The sequence below is a fragment of the Phyllostomus discolor genome, chromosome 8, assembly GCF_004126475.2.
Source record: "Phyllostomus discolor isolate MPI-MPIP mPhyDis1 chromosome 8, mPhyDis1.pri.v3, whole genome shotgun sequence".
Lineage (NCBI taxonomy): Eukaryota > Metazoa > Chordata > Mammalia > Chiroptera > Phyllostomidae > Phyllostomus > Phyllostomus discolor.
In genome coordinates, this window is record NC_040910.2 from 43,190,873 (window position 1) to 43,208,271 (window position 17,399).

Consider the following 17,399-nt stretch of genomic DNA (forward strand, 5'->3'; position numbering starts at 1 on the left):
CTGTCGATTGCGCGGGGCGGGGCACGGGGCGTGTCCACGCAGCCTAGCACCACCCACTAACGCTCTCCTACCCCGTCCCCTTCGGGCAGCATAACACGCACCGCCTTAGAAAGTGCAGCCGTTCCGCCGCGCCCGGCTGGGGGAGGAACTCAGGCTTAGGGGCGTGTCCGCGGGGCCGAACACCGCCCCTTGACACATACTCCCCACCCCCTCGCCGTTCCTGGGCCACCGATCACCTCACAAAGCCGCGACCGTTCGCACTGGGCGGGGTCGGGGCGTGGCCTACCCCTTCCCCGGGATTGTCCGGTGCTCGGCGTGCTCCCTCCCCGCGCCTAGGGCTGCCGGCAGGGGGCGCTGCGCCACGGGTCCGGGCCGTCAGCAGTGGCAGCGAGGCGGCGCGTGGCCCGCAGGCGGCGCTGCCCGGCTCGGCCTCGGTCTCGGCCTGCGCGGCGGCGGCGGCGGCGGCGGTAGCGGCGGCGGCCTGGGCCCGGGCGGCGGCGGCGGCTGTGGTGGGGCCTGGAGCCGGATCTAAGATGGCAGCGGCGGCGGCGGCTGGGCCGGGCGCGGGCGTTGTGGGGGTGGCGGGCCCGGGCGTCGCGGGGCCCTGTGCGGCCGTGTCGGTGTTCTCCGGCGCCCGCCTCCTCACCATTGGCGATGCGAACGGCGAGATCCAGCGGCACGCGGAGCAGCAGGCTCTGCGCCTCGAGGTGCGCGCCGGCCCGGACGCGGCAGGCATCGCCCTCTACAGCCGTGAGTGCGGGGTCCCGGGTCTGGGCCGACGGCCGGGCGGTGCGCGGGGACTGCGCACGAGGCGGGCCAGGCGGGTGGCCAGAGGCGGGAGGGACGCGGTGGCAGTGGTGGGTGAGGGGCTTGGCGTCCCGAGGTTTAGGGGCCCCAAGCCTTGGGGGGCCTGGTTTAGGGTACGTGCGGCCGAACCGAGGTAGTAGGCTGTGAGTAGTCCCGAGTGAGGACTGTGGAGGAACGGTATCAAGAGACAGAGACACAGAAGAGGGCGTGCGTGGCGGTCAGAGGTGAGGTGCCCTGTGTACGGAGGAGAGCGGGAAATGGGGGATTGAGGGCTAGGAGATTGGGAGGGGGTGGGCAGGAAGTGGGGGGCCGAGAGTGGAAGGTAAATTCGGAGGACGTTGGGGGTGTGGGGGCTGGGTGGGAGAGAAGGGGGTCTGGGGTGTGGAAGAGGTAGGGGAGTCTCGAAGTCGGGTGTGGCCGCCCTGACGCGGGTGGGGGCAGAATGAATGTGGGCAGCCTCTGGCCATCTCAGGGGACCCCCTGGACTGCTAAGGACAGTTAGAAAGTGCTCAGTATGGGGCGTCTTGGAGGACGGATTCCACCCATCTAGAAGGCTTGGTGTTGGGATTCCCCTCTCCAGGGGGGAAACTCGTGAATTAGGACAGTGGGGGGACCCCGTGAGGGTGGTGCGAGCCCCTGGATGTGCTTCTGGTGATAACGCGGATGGGCAGGGCACCTTCTTGATGCCTGGTTCCAAAGAGGTAATGCAGCTTTCTCCTGGGCCACATGCCTCTGACCTTTTAGGGGATGTGAGAAGCTGGGTGCGTTTTCAGAAGCTAGTTTCAAAACTGACATTTCAGTGGGAAAAAAAGAATCACAAATGTGTTTGCCAAAGACCTCGAGTCTTTGTAGTTCATCTTTTTTCTTTCTGTTACTCTTAATCTCTTCTCTCCTGTTCTTGATTCCCCCTTCAAATGTTGCTATTCTGTTTCATTCAGCTTTGTCTCTCAGGGTTTCTCCTGGGAGCCATTCAGAAGTCTCTTACTGGTTTTGGCCAATGTGCATTTTTTGTTACTTTGGGTATGGGGAGTGAAGAGAAGTTAATTCATACAGGGTTCTCCCTGTGCCTTGACTTGGAAAATCCAAACTCCATAGAGCTCTGTCTATTTCCCAAGTGTCCCACCTGCCTTTGCTGGGGTAAAGCTAGATCTTGGATCAGATGAGGAAGAGAAGGGTACCCTAGGTGGGCATCAGAGCTCAGGACAGACACTTAAGATCCATCTTACTCTCAGAGAGTAAGATGGATCTTACCCTCGTTTACCATCTGGGGGATCCTACGAGATCCCCCAGATGGTAAACGAGGCCATTAATTGTGTAGGCATCAGCAGGGAAAGGAGTAATGTAGGGTGGAGTTTTTCCGAACTAAGGTCTCAAAGGCTGATCCACAAAAGAGTTCCAGGAGAGTTGGTTTTTCTTTTGTAAATAAACTTCTTTTGATTTTAAAACAGTTTGAGGTTTGTAGGATTATTAGGAAGATAATACAGGGATTTCCCATATACTCCATACGAAGTTTCCCCTATTAGCATGTTTGTTCAGGAGATATTTTACTCTTGTGTTTTTGTTGATAATCTTGAATTGTAATGAGCTGTGAAGATAACACTTCTCTCTCTCTTTTTTTTAAAGATTTTATTTATTTATTTTTAGAGAGGGAAGGGAGTGAGAAAGAGAGAGAGAGAGAGAGAGAGAGAGAGATACAGATACATCAGTGTCCGGTTGCTGGGGGCCGTGGCCTACAACCCAGGAATGTGTCCTAACTGGGAATCGAACCTGCAATGCTTTGGTTCGCAGCCCGCGCTCAATCCACTGAGCTATGCCAGCCAGGGCTTAACACTTCTCTTTTTTTAAAAAAAGTTTTTATTTCTTTTTAGAGAGAGGGGGAGGAAGGGAGAAAGAGAGGGAGAGAAATATGGATGTGTGAGAGAAACATAGATTGGTTGCCTCTCGAATGCCCCCAACTGGGGACCTGGCCCACACACAGCCCAGGCAAGTGCCCTAGCTGGGAATGGAACCTGTGCACTGACTCTTCAGTTTGCAGGCTGGCACTCAATCAACTGAGCCACACCAGCCAGGGCAACATTTCTCTTTTCAAGGTAATTCATAACTAAAGTATCATTTGTAAAGGGGAGAAAGTCCATGTTTCTCAAACTGAGATCCTTAGTCTGGGATGATACAGTCTTACCAGTGAAAAGTTTTTTTTTTCTCTTGACGTGTTGTGGGGTTGAGAGCAAGGGTTCTGGAGTCAGTTGAACCAGCTTGTGTTAGTTTCTCAGGGCTACCATAACAAACTTGGTGACTTAAAACAACAAGAATGTGTTCTTATATAGTTCCTGGCCCAAAATCCGAAATAAAAAAACTCACATTCCCTCTGGAGGCTCCTTTCTTGCTTCTTCTAGCTTCTGTGGCTCCAGGTGTTGCTTGGCTTATAGAAAGAAGTCCGGTCTGTGCCTCAGTCTTCACACAGCCTCTCCCTGTCTCTGTGTCTTTATCTGTAAGGACGCTCATCTTTGGATTTAGAGCCCACCCTAAACCCAAGATGAGCTTATCTCAAGATCTTCAATTACATCTGCAAAGACCCTTTTCATAAATAAGGTCATCTTCATAGGCTCTGGAAGTTAGGGGTTGGATGCTTATTCATTTTTTTGGTCCACTATGTAGGCTAGGCTGGTGCCCTGCCAATACCTATGTGTATTTGTGACTCAGTTTCCTTGGTGGTAGAATGGGGGTGGTGATAGGACTATGTAGCCAGTGTGTTTGCTCAGTGAATGCATAGTTCTTTGGAGGTAGTACCTGCTGCTGTTACTGCCTAGTGATAGCCTCCAGGTTGGCTGGGTTACTGCTTAGGGTGAGGCAGCACTGGCTCCTTAGCAGGCCTGGAGAGTGTGGGTACACAGGAACAGATTGCTGTGAAGGGTGTCAGAGAGTGCAAAGTCCCAGGGCTGGGGTGTGGGCTGCATGCTGTTCCTACATCTGAGAGCAGGCCTGCTGGGTGTGGAGTGCTGGCTGATAGTTGCCTGGAAAAAGTCAGAGATGGTCCAGCCACTGAGGGGATGTGCAAGCATGTGGCAGCTAGGTGGGTGGTGGGGGATGGGATTTGGGGGTGAACCAGGTTGCTGGGACCCTTAGGTCTTCTCTTGGGATGAACTTCCTTCTCTGGTCTCAGCATTTGCCCACCTGCATCCTTCTGGGACCTGAATGCTTTGGCCAAGTGAGAAAGTGTCAGGATCCCAGTTTTGCTCAATGAGGTGAGGTCCTGTGAGCTGTTCCTGTTTATAGATTACCCCCAGGATTTGAAACTGTGTTTGGGTGGGGATAGAGGGGTTGGCCAGGAAACCTGCATGAATCTCCCAATGCCTCACATGTGGGATTTGAGTGGGAGGTATCTTTGGATGCTGTTGAGGGTTCCGAATGTGGGTTCTGACAGATGTGGTCCTGCACAAGCCATTTCACCTCCCTGAGCCTGTTTCCTTACTTGAAGCAACACTCATCTGCGCACACCTTCGGTTTCCTCATCCACACTGGGAATGCTGCCACTTGGAGCCCGGGAATGTGGGTAAAATGGACTGTGGAGGTGTAGAGCAGGGTGTCTAGCAGTAATACTTCTATAATACTTCTCAGTCAATAATACTTCTATAGATTTTATTGACTGTGATGTTATTAGTGTAGAGTAGTGAAGGACTGGGTTCCCTGGAAGGGATCCCTTTGTGCTGCAGGGCTATCCAGGTGTCTCGCACTTTCTGCAGATGGGAGGGGGACCCCTGGCCTGTAAGCTCTCCCTGAGGTGGCAGGTCTGGGGGCTGGGTGTGGGTAGCAGGACAGACACCTTTGTTTCTTGATGTCTGTACCCTCCATGCAGGAATGATGACAGCTGCACAGGGCCCTGTCCCAGTCGCCCTTCCTTCTTGCCACTTGAAGTCACCCTGGCCTGTATCCATGGCACTGGCTAAATGGCAGCTACCAAAACCAGGCCATTTTCCCTGGGCAGAGGTGTAGCCTTCCTGGGCTTGAGGAGGCTTTGGCACAGTCTCTGGAGTTCTTGGATACAGGCTGCCTGCCCTCCGAAGGAGACAGCTCCTCGGGGAAGCCCATGGTGGGATGGAGGGCTGAACAGATTCTCAGTTCCTCAGCCCCATGGCAGTTTTTCTGGAGATGACTGTGTCACTTTTCTTTCTTGGTCAGCACGAGTCACTTTGACTGGCTGTCTGAGTTCTCCCCGCCTCTTTGGCCAGGAAGAGGTATGTAGCAGGACTGGCTCATACAAGGGCTAAATTTCAGTTTGTGGGGGCCATGCCAGGTGTGGAAACCCCAGAGAAAAACCCTCTGTTCAAACACACCTTGGGACTTCCTTCAGTGATACTCCTGATACCACCTCCCCCCCACAGCTGGGGAAGGGGGAGAGGGCACAGAAGAGTTTGTCATACGTGTCCAGTCTTCAGAAATATTCAGTGTCAGGCTGCGGTGACAGTTAAGAAAGTAACATTGGAAGGGGCATTCACATTTTACTGGTGCCTGCAAGTTGCTATTGGCTGCTGTTCTTTCTTGAGCATTTACTGTGTACCAAATTCTGCATAAATATAAACCTGTATTGACAGACTCAAGTGTTTGACCTTGGGGGCAGCCAGGGAAAGGATAATGGTATAAATTAGGGCCTGTGGGCAAACTGTGGCTTGTGGGCCAGGTTGGGCCCACAGCCTATTTTTATGCAGTTAGAACTAGAGGAGGTTTGTACATTTTTGAAAGGTTGATTAAAAAAAAACAACCAAAGAAGAATATTCAACCAAGACCATCATGTTGTGAAAAACCTAAAATATTTATTTTCTGGCCTGTGACAGAAAAGCTTGTGGACCCCTGTAATAAATGAATGAAACTGGCAGGAGGCGGGGGTGCTGTGGGAACTTGGACTCAGCTGGGATTCCAGATCTGCCACAACTTGAAAAGAAACAGAAAAGCCTTTTGTTGCATATGTCTGTTTTGATTATGAAGTGTTCTGATTGCCCAGAGTATACTTTCTGGACTGTGTGGGCCAGTTGGTGTGACAGGTGTGGCCCTTGCTTGTGTTACCACTGGTCTTTAACACAGTCCTGTGAGGTCAAGGACACCATTCCCATTGTGTTGGTGGAACACAGGTGAAAAGCCTCGACCAAGTGACATGGCTAGCAGGTAGCAGAGCTGGCTTTGGAGTTAAGGGCTCTTGGACCCACTATCTTACTGCAGAGTGGTTCAGTGGAGAATGGTGATCAGGATTCAGCTTGTTTGTGTGTAACACAGACCCCAAGTAGCAGTGGCTTAAGCAGGATGGCATTTTATTTACTGTTCCCTTCATGCTGAAGTCTGGAGACTGGCAGACCAGGGCTGGTTTGGAGCCTCTCTTAAGGAACTCCTCGGGCCCAGGTCCTTCCTGGAGTGAGATCTTGTCATCACAATCCACATGGTGGCTGGAATCTAGCCATTACACCCTGGCTTCTAGGCAGCAGGATAAAGAAGGCACCAAGGATGCCAAGAGCCTGATCCAGGTGTCTGTTAAGGGAGGTTTCCACAGAGATCTCGTGATATCTCTCCCCCCCATCATTAATTTAAGTTTAAAAAGAGGGAGAGCGATTTCCAGAAGCTGGCTAAGGGGATTTCTGCTTTCATCCCATTGGCTAGAATGTGGCCACACAACCATCACTAGCTGCAAGGGAGGATGGGAAATGTAGTCTTAGGAAAGGTAGAGCAGACACTGAGAGACAGTTGCCTTGGCCACAGGGGTACGATGTGGATATAGCCAGAGCATTGGGGAGGACTTGGAGAGGCTCAAGTGGATGGGGGTTGTGGACAGCACTCTGTAGCAGAACAAAGGGGCCGCTCTGAGGAATGGAGGCACTAATGGGGAGGTAACAAAGTTGTGCCCAAGTCATGCTTTCTAAGTGATGGCCTTTGCCTATATGTGGTCAGGAGCTGTGTACTGTTTTTCACAGGGAACTAACGTGATAAAAATGGTATTTCTGAAGATTACTCTGCTAACAGGTTTTGGTATAGATGGGAGCAGGGAGAAGGAAGCCTGTGGAAGCTTCCAGACTAAGGAACTGAACAGGAATGTCACTGAATAGTTTCACCTTAGCCTGCCCCAAGAAGCATGTCAGAGGTCCAGAAGTTACGTTAAAGAACAAAAGGTGAATTTTGCTGAGGGTATTGGGGACAAGGTGGCAGAGGTCATGACCCTTGGTCAGGGGTTGTCAGTGACTTACCCACAGGGTTTGCTTGGTTGTGAGGTTAAAATAAAAGTAGACATCCAGATTTTTAATTGGGTGTCTTCACATCAAAATCTGACTTTGTACTTCTGAAAAATCAGAAAGGTTGGCAGTCCCAGGCATACATACCCTGAGACCAGGTAGATAGCAGTGCCACCTTCAGAAGGAGCATGCCCACCCCAGTTGGCTAGAGTCTCCTCCCTGCCTGCTGCCACCCCAGCACAGGCCTCGAGCCAGTAGCCATCTGTCCTTTCACTTGCAGTGGTTTGTTTCTTAAAATAGAGAAGCAAGCATTCATCTAAACCCAGGTCTCCATTGGCTGTGGGAAAACATCTCTTTCCCTTAGCCTGAGACCTCTTTTTGGCCCCCAGACCCTCCTTCTAGGTGGCTGAGTTTGGTCCATGTGCAGGTGAAGGTTGTTACACCCTGTCCTAACCTGGCCTGGCAGCCAGTCTCAGGCCCTGTCCACTGCCCGCCTCCCAGCTTCTCACCTTCCTCACCTCCACCTGCAACCTATTCAGGCCCACAGCCCTTCCCCGGCAATTTGGGAATTCAGGACCTCTGAAAACCTACTCTGCCATTCTTTTGACAGCAAAATCTAATCAGACCTGAATTCTGCCACCTGGGCTCTATATTATCTCTGCATATTCAATTTAGTGTGACTAATCACATATTTCCCTATAAAACATGCTTGTTTATAGGTGTTGTTCATACTCTGCCTGGGACAATCTATGTCATTTGTTCCTTGTTACCTTTATAAAACTGAGAAGTTTGTACACCACATTTAATTGCACTTCGCAGGGGCTGCAGTTTTTTCCTGTTTTTTCATTAATCTTGTGAAGAGAGGAACATTGATTCATTGTCCCAGTTACTCATCCATTCATGTGCCCTGACTGGGAATTGAACCCCAACCTTGGCATATAGGGGTGATGCTCCAACCAACTGAGCCACCTGGCCAAGGGCACATGTTACTTTTCTTACAAATTGAAGGCAGGACCCCCCCCCCCAGCCAGCAAAAAGATTACAACTTGCTTGATTGCAATACTCTCTTACTACAGTGATCTGGAACCAAACCTGCAATATTCCTGAAGTCTGCCTGTTATCTGTAACCTACTGGGCCCACGTGTTTCAGACAAGGGGCTAAGGGCCTGGCACCGTAGCTGCTGTTGGGGTTGTTGGGTTCTATATGTGAGATCACAGGAGGAAAGTAGATGGCACCATGCATGTCACCTGGCAAGCAAGCAAGCATGCATTGCACACAGGGGTCTGGATATGGTGCAAGCCCTTCAGTGGAAGGAGGAGTATGGAATGAACTCATGATGATTCTTAGGTGCCAGGCTTTGGACCAGGGCAGATTTAATAGAATGGAGGAGGCTCAGGAACCCTTACTACAGGTGTGTTTCCTTTCTCGGGGAGTCTGCTCTATGTCTGGGGTCTGCCTGCTACCCAGGGAGGTGGTGAGTTAAGTTTGTTAGGACATCTGTCAAGATGCCCATCCCAGAGAGAGGGTGGCCTGGAGGGCCAGACTTGGCTACTCTCGGTGGAGAGTGGAGGCCTCTCAGAGCAAGGGCTCTTTACTTGAAGTCTGTGGATGGCCCCTGTGGTGGGGAGGGTCCCATGATTCCCTGAAATTGTATGCACTTTTGCTTAAGGATAGAGGGACAAGAGTCAGTGGCTGTGACCTCGGGTGCATCTCCTTGAATGTAGAAAAGGTGTGACAGTGGCACCTCTCTGGAGGGAACACCTGTAAAACGCTTCACTCCATATGCATCTGGTAAACTGTGGCCTTAGTGTTACTATCGGTTCTCTGTGCTTTTGGTGGGATGGAGAGACTCCCCTTCTGATCTCCCTCCGAGGGATCTGTGACCAGAGAAAAGCTGGCAGTAACTGGGGGTCAGTACCAGATTGGGAAGTGAAATGATGCCCCTGGCTCGTAAAGGGATGGGATATTAAGTGGGAGAGGCTCAAGGTGGGGGCTGTGTCTGTTGGGCCTGGGGGAGCAGCTTTGAACGGGCAGGATGGAGAGGTTAGTAGTGTCAGCTGCTGCCCAGAGGTCAGAGCAAGAGCCAAAGGAGGTCACCAGATTTCTGATCTGGAGGACAGCCCTCTTGGAGGGCTGGAGTTGGGGCAGGAACCCAGCCAGTTGGCCAGTGGGGTGGGGCCTGAGAGTGGCAGGGGAACCAAACTCACCCAGGAAGACAGGGCCCACCAACAGTTCTTTGAAGATGGGGAGACCAGACCTTTCATTCCTTCAACTGGAAACATGTATGGAGAGTGGTCTTGCTGTTTGTTTATTGTGGTAGTTACCATACATGTAATTTAAAGTGACAAAATTTTACTGAGCATCTGCTGTGTGCCAGTTACTGTTTTTGGAGCTGGGGAGACAGTGACCTAAGATAAGCACATGGTCCCACATTTCTGAGTCTGGCAGTGTTGTGTGACAGTCAGCAATCACCTGGAACATGCTAGTGCTCCTAATGGCCCGTGCCTGGGAGAAAAATAACAGGAGCTGAGGCTCAGGAATGCTGGAGGAGGGGCTTGTTCAGGAGAGGGGGGTTGGGGGGTGGGGTTGGGGGGCCCTGCTCAGGATGGAACGTTAAAGCTGCCAGGAGGAGAACAGGTGGGGCCTATGAGTTCTGACCCCACACCTCATTATCTGCATTCCCTTTCTGTACCCCGGTTTTCTTTGCTGTAAAATGAGGGTCTTTTAATTTTTTTAAAAAGATTTTATTTATTTATTTTTAGAGGAAAAGGGAAGGAGAAAGAAGGGGAGAGAAAAACATCAGTGTTCTAGAAAAAAAGTGATTAGTTGCTTCTCACTCGTTCCCATCCAAGGACCAGGTCCGCACCCCAGGCATGTGCTCTGACTGGGAATTAAACCAGTGACCTTTCACTTTGTGTGACAGTACCCAACCAACTGAGCCACAACGGCCAGGGTTGAAATGGGGATCTTGATAGTATCCACCTTGAAGGGTTGTTGTGACTTGTGAACTAACAGAAGTAAAAGTGCTTAAAATAGTGCTCGCTCCCCAGCAGCTGGGAAGACCTCTGGGAGTGAGCCCGTGGCCGACTGTGGCCAAGAGCAGCCGGCAGCCAGTGTGGCTGGAGCAAGGCATGTTGGGGGAGGGTGGGTCCCAGCAAAGCATTGATTCTAAGAGTGTTGGGGAGGTGATCCCTGTGGCTATGTCTGGGATAGCCCAGTTCTGTTCCCCATCCTTTCCCAGCAGGGTGATCCTGAGTGAGCCTCAGTATCCTGAATCTCAGCTTCCTAGTTGATGGGGAGGTCTCACTGAGAGGCTGAGCTGGTGGCAGGTGACCTTGGCAAGGATGGATATATGTGCCCAGACTATAGGCACAGCCCTGCTGCACAAGTCAGATATGAACTCCACCCCTAGCACACTCTTAGTCTTGTGGAGCAGAGAGAAGGCAGAGGAGGAACCCCATTCCTCATTCTAGGGGAAGTAGCTGGGGGCTCATTGTGAAGAGAATGGCAGCTGAGGAGCTATGTGTAGGGGCAGGAGGCTGTGGGCCAGGGAGATAATTGAGGTGGGAAGGAGGGAACTCAGGGGCGGGGCAGTAGGTCTGCTGGGCTGTCAGCCGGCTCTCAAGGCAGCTGGGGTCTGCAGTGTCTCTGGGTAAGTCCTGATGCTCTCCGGGGTCCCTGTCTTTCCCCTGCTTTGCATTCTTTGGCTGGAACATTCTCCCTTCCCTCTCTTGGACTGCAGCAGCCCTCTCTTGGTCAGAACTGCTGGAGGTAGTGATTAGCACAAGCTGGGTAGCCTAACCTTGATGTGACCTTGTGACCCTGGTCAAGTGACCTAGTCTGGGCAGTTTCCTTCCTGGAAAACAGAAGGTAGCTTCAAGGGCTGGCGTCAGCCAGCACAGGAGATGAATAACACAGTGAGATATATATATATATCTCCTCAGCCTGCTGTGTGGCCTGGAAGAGGTGACGTGTCACAGGTGTGAGGGTGATCATTAAACTCTGAGACAGGTAGAGCTGGGCAGGGCACAGAGAGGTGGGCTTTCCCTGTTGGAATGACCCAGGCGGGAGCTCCTCCCATCATCATTTTGGGGACTTGTTTGGGAAGCTTCAGGATTTGGGCCTCAGGAATAATGCAGGGCAGGGCCATGGGCACCTTCACACCTGCCCAGGAAGCCCATGGTACCTGCCCTGGTGCTTGTTTCAATGCCTGGCTCTGACTTTCTGTTTAGGAATCTAGAGTCCCTGACTTCCTCCACCCCCACTCCCTTTGTTCCCCCAAAACAAGTTATATGAAGAAAATTGAGACCAGGCCCCGCCCAGGCATGCAGGAGTTGGATATAGTGACTCCGTGGCCCTTGTGTGTTTCCTCTGGTGGGTTATTCTTTTGATTACCTATTTGTTTAATCAACACACAGATGCCCAGGCCTTAGGTGTCCTGTTCGGTGTCTTTGACAGTCATGTATACCCTCCTAACTGCCCCCAAAACCAGACCTAGAATTTGTCCCTCAGCCTCTGGTAGCTTTTGTTTGGTCAGGTGCTGCCAGGCAGAACATTCTTGAAAACAGGTCCAGACTGGTTGGAGGGAGTGGGGGCTCTGTCTCCTCCCCACCCCCACTCCTTACACAGAGAGGGGAGAACCTCCTTTTATTCCCTGTTTTTGTCTGTTTCTTTCAAGCGTTTCATCACCCACTGCTTTGGCAAGAGTGGGTCCGGGCTGTTTTTCCTTTAGATCGGTGGTGGATTTGCTCCCCGGCTAATTGTGTTCCTGTGGCTGGGGTTTGTTTTTGCTGTGAGTGTTCTACATGTCAGAGGGGGATGGTTTTATGGATAGAAACCTGCCTGACAACCAGGCACTGATGGGATTCTGGGCAAGGAAAGGACCCTGGCAGATCAGCGCCTTAATGAAAAAGAGATGTTCCTGTGACTCCCTGCAGGGGACATGGGAATCAATAATCAAAGACAGATTGGGGCGCCTCTTGCAGACCAAAGAAGGGCATTCCAGAGAACTTTCCAAATTCTTCCTTGAGCTGGAGAGAAGGCAAAGGCAGATTGGAGCTTCTAGACTTCTCTTTCGTGCCCTGGGGGCCCCTGCACAGAGCCTAACCTCTGACTCCCCTCATCCCCCACCCCGGGCCCTGCTTATGGGTTCCTCCAGATCCTAACCACAGCTAATGTTTACTGAGCCAGAGCATGTGCCAGTGGCCCTGTGCCAGGCGCTTTACGTTCATTGACTTGCTGAACCATAGAAGAGCCCCAAAGGGTGCCGTCTGCTGTGCGCTGTTGGCACAAGGGTGCTCAGCGGAAGCATGAGTTGTATGAGACCAGCTCATTCTTTTCCCCACACCATGCATGCATCGTGGGGAGCCACAGTAGCCACGGCTCCTAACCTGTTTCGTAAACAAGGCACTTGATGGTGGGTGGCAGTCTGGAACGACAACTCAGTGGTCTCCACCAACCCTGCTGCCTCTTGGGCACTGCTGAGGAGGAGTCCAGGCCATACCAGGAGATTTAGCTAGCACCTGGCATAGAGGAGGCACCCACCTGCCCCTTCTTGTCATTGTTCTATGTCAGGGCAGTGGCCCCGTATACCCTTCTGGAGCCCAAAGCCAGTTTTTTCTTATTCCTGTCTAGTTGCCGAGTCCCTTATGGTGTCCCCTGTAGCCTTCGCCACATCTGGAGTCACATCTGGTGAGGCTGGAGGGCGGGTGGGCGGTGGCCCTCCCTAACTTAAACATCCTGTTCTCTAAGCCCCTGGTGGGGCCATTCAGACCTCCGGAGCCCCAGGGGCCTGGCAGAGGCCTTTCCACCAGCAGTGTGGCCTCAGGATATCCTGTTTCACCTCAGGGCCAGTGGTCAAAACCTTTTTTCAAAAGGGTCTCGGTAGGGGGACTCCAGTCAGCGGCATCCCCGGGCTGCGGTCCTTCATCATTCATTCCTTGTGAGGCTGTCCCTGCCCCGTCCACCAGCCTCTTCTGCTTTGGCCTCTCCAGAGCCACACTGGGCTGCATGTTGAGGCCCCTTGGCCAGCTGGAGGGCAGCCCCTCTTCCTACTAGGAGCCACATTATCGATCCTCAGACCCCTGACTGGCTCAACTTCCTGCTTTATCCTCCAAGTGGCAGGAGCCAGAGAATGGAGTGTATCAACCGCCCAGAGAGTCAGTCCCCTGCACAGCTCTGGGTGTCTCTACACACCTCCTGCCAACCTGGCTTTCCAGACCTCCCTAAGTGTCTTCCCTGCCAAGGTCCTCTCCTGCTTGCCTCAGTCCTTGCAGAACACTGCCTGCTCAGCTCCTGCTGTGTGTTGCAGGTGGTAGGAACCCCCAGTGATCCCTCACAGCCATAAGAGGAAGGCTCTATCACCTCCCTGGAGTGGTGGCTCAGGTAGGGAGATGGCACCTGTCAGTCATGGTTGACCAGCCAGGTTTGGCTCTGTCTGGGCCCAGAGCCCAGTCCCCCCACAGCCTCCTGGGCCCAGATCTCCTCCTTGGAGGCTGGTATGTGGTTTGGCTGTCTCTCACAAGCTGCTGGGTCCCCAGGCCGAGCGACTCCCAGCATGTCATAACTCTGTGCCTCAGTTTCCCCACTTAAAAACAAGTACATTAAATGTACCCTGGAAGGTGATTGGGAGCACTAACTGATGCACTGTGTAACATTAGGTGTAGTGCTTGGTATTACATAAATCACAGCTTCAAAGTCATAGCTGGGGAGGAGAGGCCAGGTGAAGGAGGCTGGTGGCTCAGCTTCTGGAGCAGCAAGAGGCTGGGGTGGCCTGTTTGTTTCCTTGCTCACCCCCACCCCTTCACAATTATTCTCTAAGCCCTGTGCTTTCAGGGGCTGAAGAACTGGTGCACATCTGCTGTCCCTTTTGTAGCTCACAAAGCCTGGTTGCGGCTGATTAGCATGGATGGGAAGATATTTGCATGTAATAGCTCCCGCCCAATCGGTGCCCTAGGATTCTTTTGAGAAAAGCCAGGCCCTTTGTCTGGTCCTCCTTTGCTTGGGGTTACCCTTCTGCACACCTCACAATTAGACTCCTTTTGGGGCCCATCAGGATCAGGCCTGCAGGGCCCGAATCCTTAACCTCCAGAAGGCAGAGCTGGCCTTTCCCAGAGAGGAGCCCCTGCTGAGTGTCCCCTCTCAGGCCTCTGACCTCTGCAAGCCATCACTGATTTATGGGGTTTTATTGTCTCTAGTGCAGGGGTCTTTATCAAGCCCGTCAGCCTACGGGCCAGTGCAAGGTGAGCCTGTGTGCTGTTTCTCAGGGTATCACCCCCACGAGCGGCTCTAGCAGTCTCCCAAATTCAGCAGAGAGGCCTGTGGCCTGAGGAGTAGTACTGGGGCAACAGGGGCCTTACCTTCCCCACGTGCCAACCGGAAACCTTGGGGTGGGGGGAGTTGCTGCTCCCCAGATGGCTGCCTCTCCAACTGGGAGCCTGTCTCCCCTGTCACTGGGTAACTTTGGCAGTGATCAGCCCTCATGGGAAACGTGTCTTCTCTTGTATTCACACAGCTCCTCTTGGAGTAGATTTAACTGTTTGACTTTTCCAGTTGCCCATAAATTGCCAACCCTGGATTCAGCGTGAGACTTTTGGGCCAGCAGAGGTGGCTGTGTTGAGTTATTGTGAGATATTTTGAAAGGAGTGAAGTATACAGCAAACACTGTGTGTTTCCACCCCTACCTTGAGAAATAAAACTCGGATAGAATGAAGCACCCCCTCTCCATCTTGTCTCCTCCCAGGGAGGTGACCTCATGTTCTCCGAATTCTGGGGGGGTTAGCCTTCACCAGGGGCCATTTTGATGTGGTCTAAAGACCCAGCCTAAATGAAGATGTGCTCAAGCACCATGTTAAGCTGGTGCCTGTCTTGGCTGCAGCCAGGTGTCCCTGAGGAGCTCACTAGCCTGGTTGGGCACCAGCGTGGCCTTGTGTCCAGAATTCTCTCCAGCTCTCCTCTCTACTATATGCCTCTGTCCTTAGGGACATGAAGGCCAATAACACCTGCTGTGTGCCCTTGGGTCTCGGGCTGAGCGCAGGGTGTGTGAGTCCTACAACAACATGGGGCAATGCATTATTATTTTATTTTTCTAGTCATGAAAGCTGAGGATTTGGTGAGGGTCCCCCTGCCAACTGGTTCCAGAACCAGGGTTCTGACAGCTACCTTGCCATGTGGTCTCCACCACAGGGGGAAAGGGGCTTTCCTAGGTGACAACTGCGTGGAATGAAGGCCTACTGCCCCAGGCTTAAAGAAACCTGAGCCTCTAGTGGCCCTTGGGTGCCCAGACTTGGCCAGCTCATTGCCCCTCCTCCATCACACCCACTAAGTGGGGGTGGGAAGGGTGCAGGCCTGCTCTGGGGAAGACAGTGGCTGGAGGCTGAGGTACTGGTGTGCTCCATCCTCTAGCTGTAGTAGGACCCTTAGGTCATAGGGCCTGAGGCTGCAGAGGACAGGGCTCAGGGCCTGTTCCCACTGCCCTTCCCTATCTAGCAGCGGGGTGTGGCACACTTAGACCTGCTCACTTTGGGGTGGGCACAAGCAATGTCCTAAATGCCTTTTGTCTGGTTGTCTTTTGTGCACAGGGTAAAAACTAGCTTCTCTGGAGGGTGTAACACGAAGAGTCCCTCTTTTTCTTCCTCCACATCCTGGCCTATCCCCATACCTGGTCTTCTGGTGTGACCGCCCCACACCATTTGCATTTTTGCATAAATCTCTCCCGAGGACCCCCACTGTGCTTAAAGTTCCGCAATTTCAACAATGGGGGAGGATGGTGGCCGTGAAAAGTGTGCCTCCCTTCCAGAGGCAGCTACTGGAGTCATTTCATTGTGTTTCTTTGTAGACAAGGCCCAGGCTTGCAGTGCGCCTGGCCCCACCCTTCCCCCTCTCGTTTTTCACACCCACGGCACATATGTTTTACACTGTTCTGTGCTTAACAGTGTGGCTTGGTTATCCTAACATGGCAGTGTTTACAGATTGAAATCTGTCTTCATTGGCTACACTGCACCTTCATTCACTCATGTAGGTATTTAGGTTCACTGCTGCTTTGAACAGTCCTGATCTAGGTGGATTGTGGCTGACATCCATAAGCAGAGCTGTAGGATAAGACACGGGGTTGCTGGGTTGGGATCTGGGAAGAGATGGTCAGATGCTGCAGGGTGCACAAGGCCTGCCCAGGGAGTCCGGGTTGACTCTCTCAGTCCTCAAATACCTTGGCGCAGGCCAGTGCATGGTAGCAACGGCTCTGAGCATTTCTGAGGACAGCACCAGAGCACCTGGCTTCGGGTTACCTCTGGAGAGGAAGGCTGGACTGGGTTAGGATTCCCTAGTTGGTACTGATCTGACGATGGCCAAAATGGCTGTGGCCCCCCCTCCCCCGTCACAAAGTATTTAGTACACTTGCTTCTACCCTGTTATCTCAGTAAGCTATCATCACAGCAGGGGCTTATCACCATTTCATTTCCATTTCACAGTCAGGTCCCTGAGGTCAGGAGTGAAGGCAGGGGGTGGGGCTGGCTGCCAGTCCTCCCGGTGGTTGTGTCCTCTTACCCATGACGATCCTTTGACAGATGAGGACATTTGAAGCCCATGGTCACATAGCCGGAGAACATCAAGTTTGGCCCTGAACCAAGGTCCACCTTGACACTCATCATTTTAACCACTGCTGTCTTTGGCCTTCCTTGCTGGATGGTTGGAGAGTGACCTATTACCTCTGCTGGCCATGGGGCATCATGCCACACAGGGACAGAGGGAAGCTTCCAGGGCCCACAGTTTGGAGACTTAATTGCTGCCTCCAGGGCAGTGCGGCCTGTGCTTCTGGTAGGCAGGGTGTCCTTCCAGGACTCAAGCCCGGCATCACCCAGGTCCTGGCTTAGTGTGATTGCTGTCACCTCCTTGAGGCAGTCTGTACTCTGCCTGGTATCCTACATCTGTGTGATCAGACCCCCCTGAGTTCCTTCCAGCCCCTTACCCTACCTTCTTACTGGTATACCATGTGCCCCTGGCCCCCCACTGGTACCTGTGAGTGTGGGGAGACAGGCCTGGCACCCTATTCACTGCTGGGGCACCTGCACCTATGCTTGGCACAGGGCAGCTGCAGGCAGGAGCTTCCCAGGGGCCCTAAGCAGAGGGAAGCTGCTACGGGAGGCTGGGGAGAGCACCTTGATTTTTCCATGTCTCCCTGCTTTACTTGTTTTTCCTCTAGAAGGTGAACAGCCCATGTTTTATTTGGCAGCAGGAGACAATTTAATAGAAGACCTCACGTTTGGATAAGTGTTTCTATTCCCCCGCTCCCCAAGTTCCTCATTTGGTGGCTGTAGTAGGTTTCCTGTTGGAGAGGCAAGGACTGGAAATGTAGCCTTTGTGTTGTTGATTTTCCCCTGAGCTGA

The 17,399-nt window shown here is 52.6% G+C and overlaps 1 protein-coding gene across 2 annotated transcripts in view; it reads left to right on the forward strand.

The window, feature by feature from the left end:
* Positions 1–59: 59 nt before the first annotated feature.
* The window catches only part of CARM1 (coactivator associated arginine methyltransferase 1), a 43,054-nt gene continuing 25,714 nt past the window's right edge, over positions 60–17,399 (forward strand). For both annotated transcript variants that reach the window (XM_028519106.2, XM_036032342.1), the window contains exon 1: positions 60–750. In XM_028519106.2, coding sequence (XP_028374907.1) covers positions 534–750 — 217 coding nt within the window. In that variant the 5' untranslated portion in view covers positions 60–533. The remainder of the gene's footprint in view (positions 751–17,399) is intronic.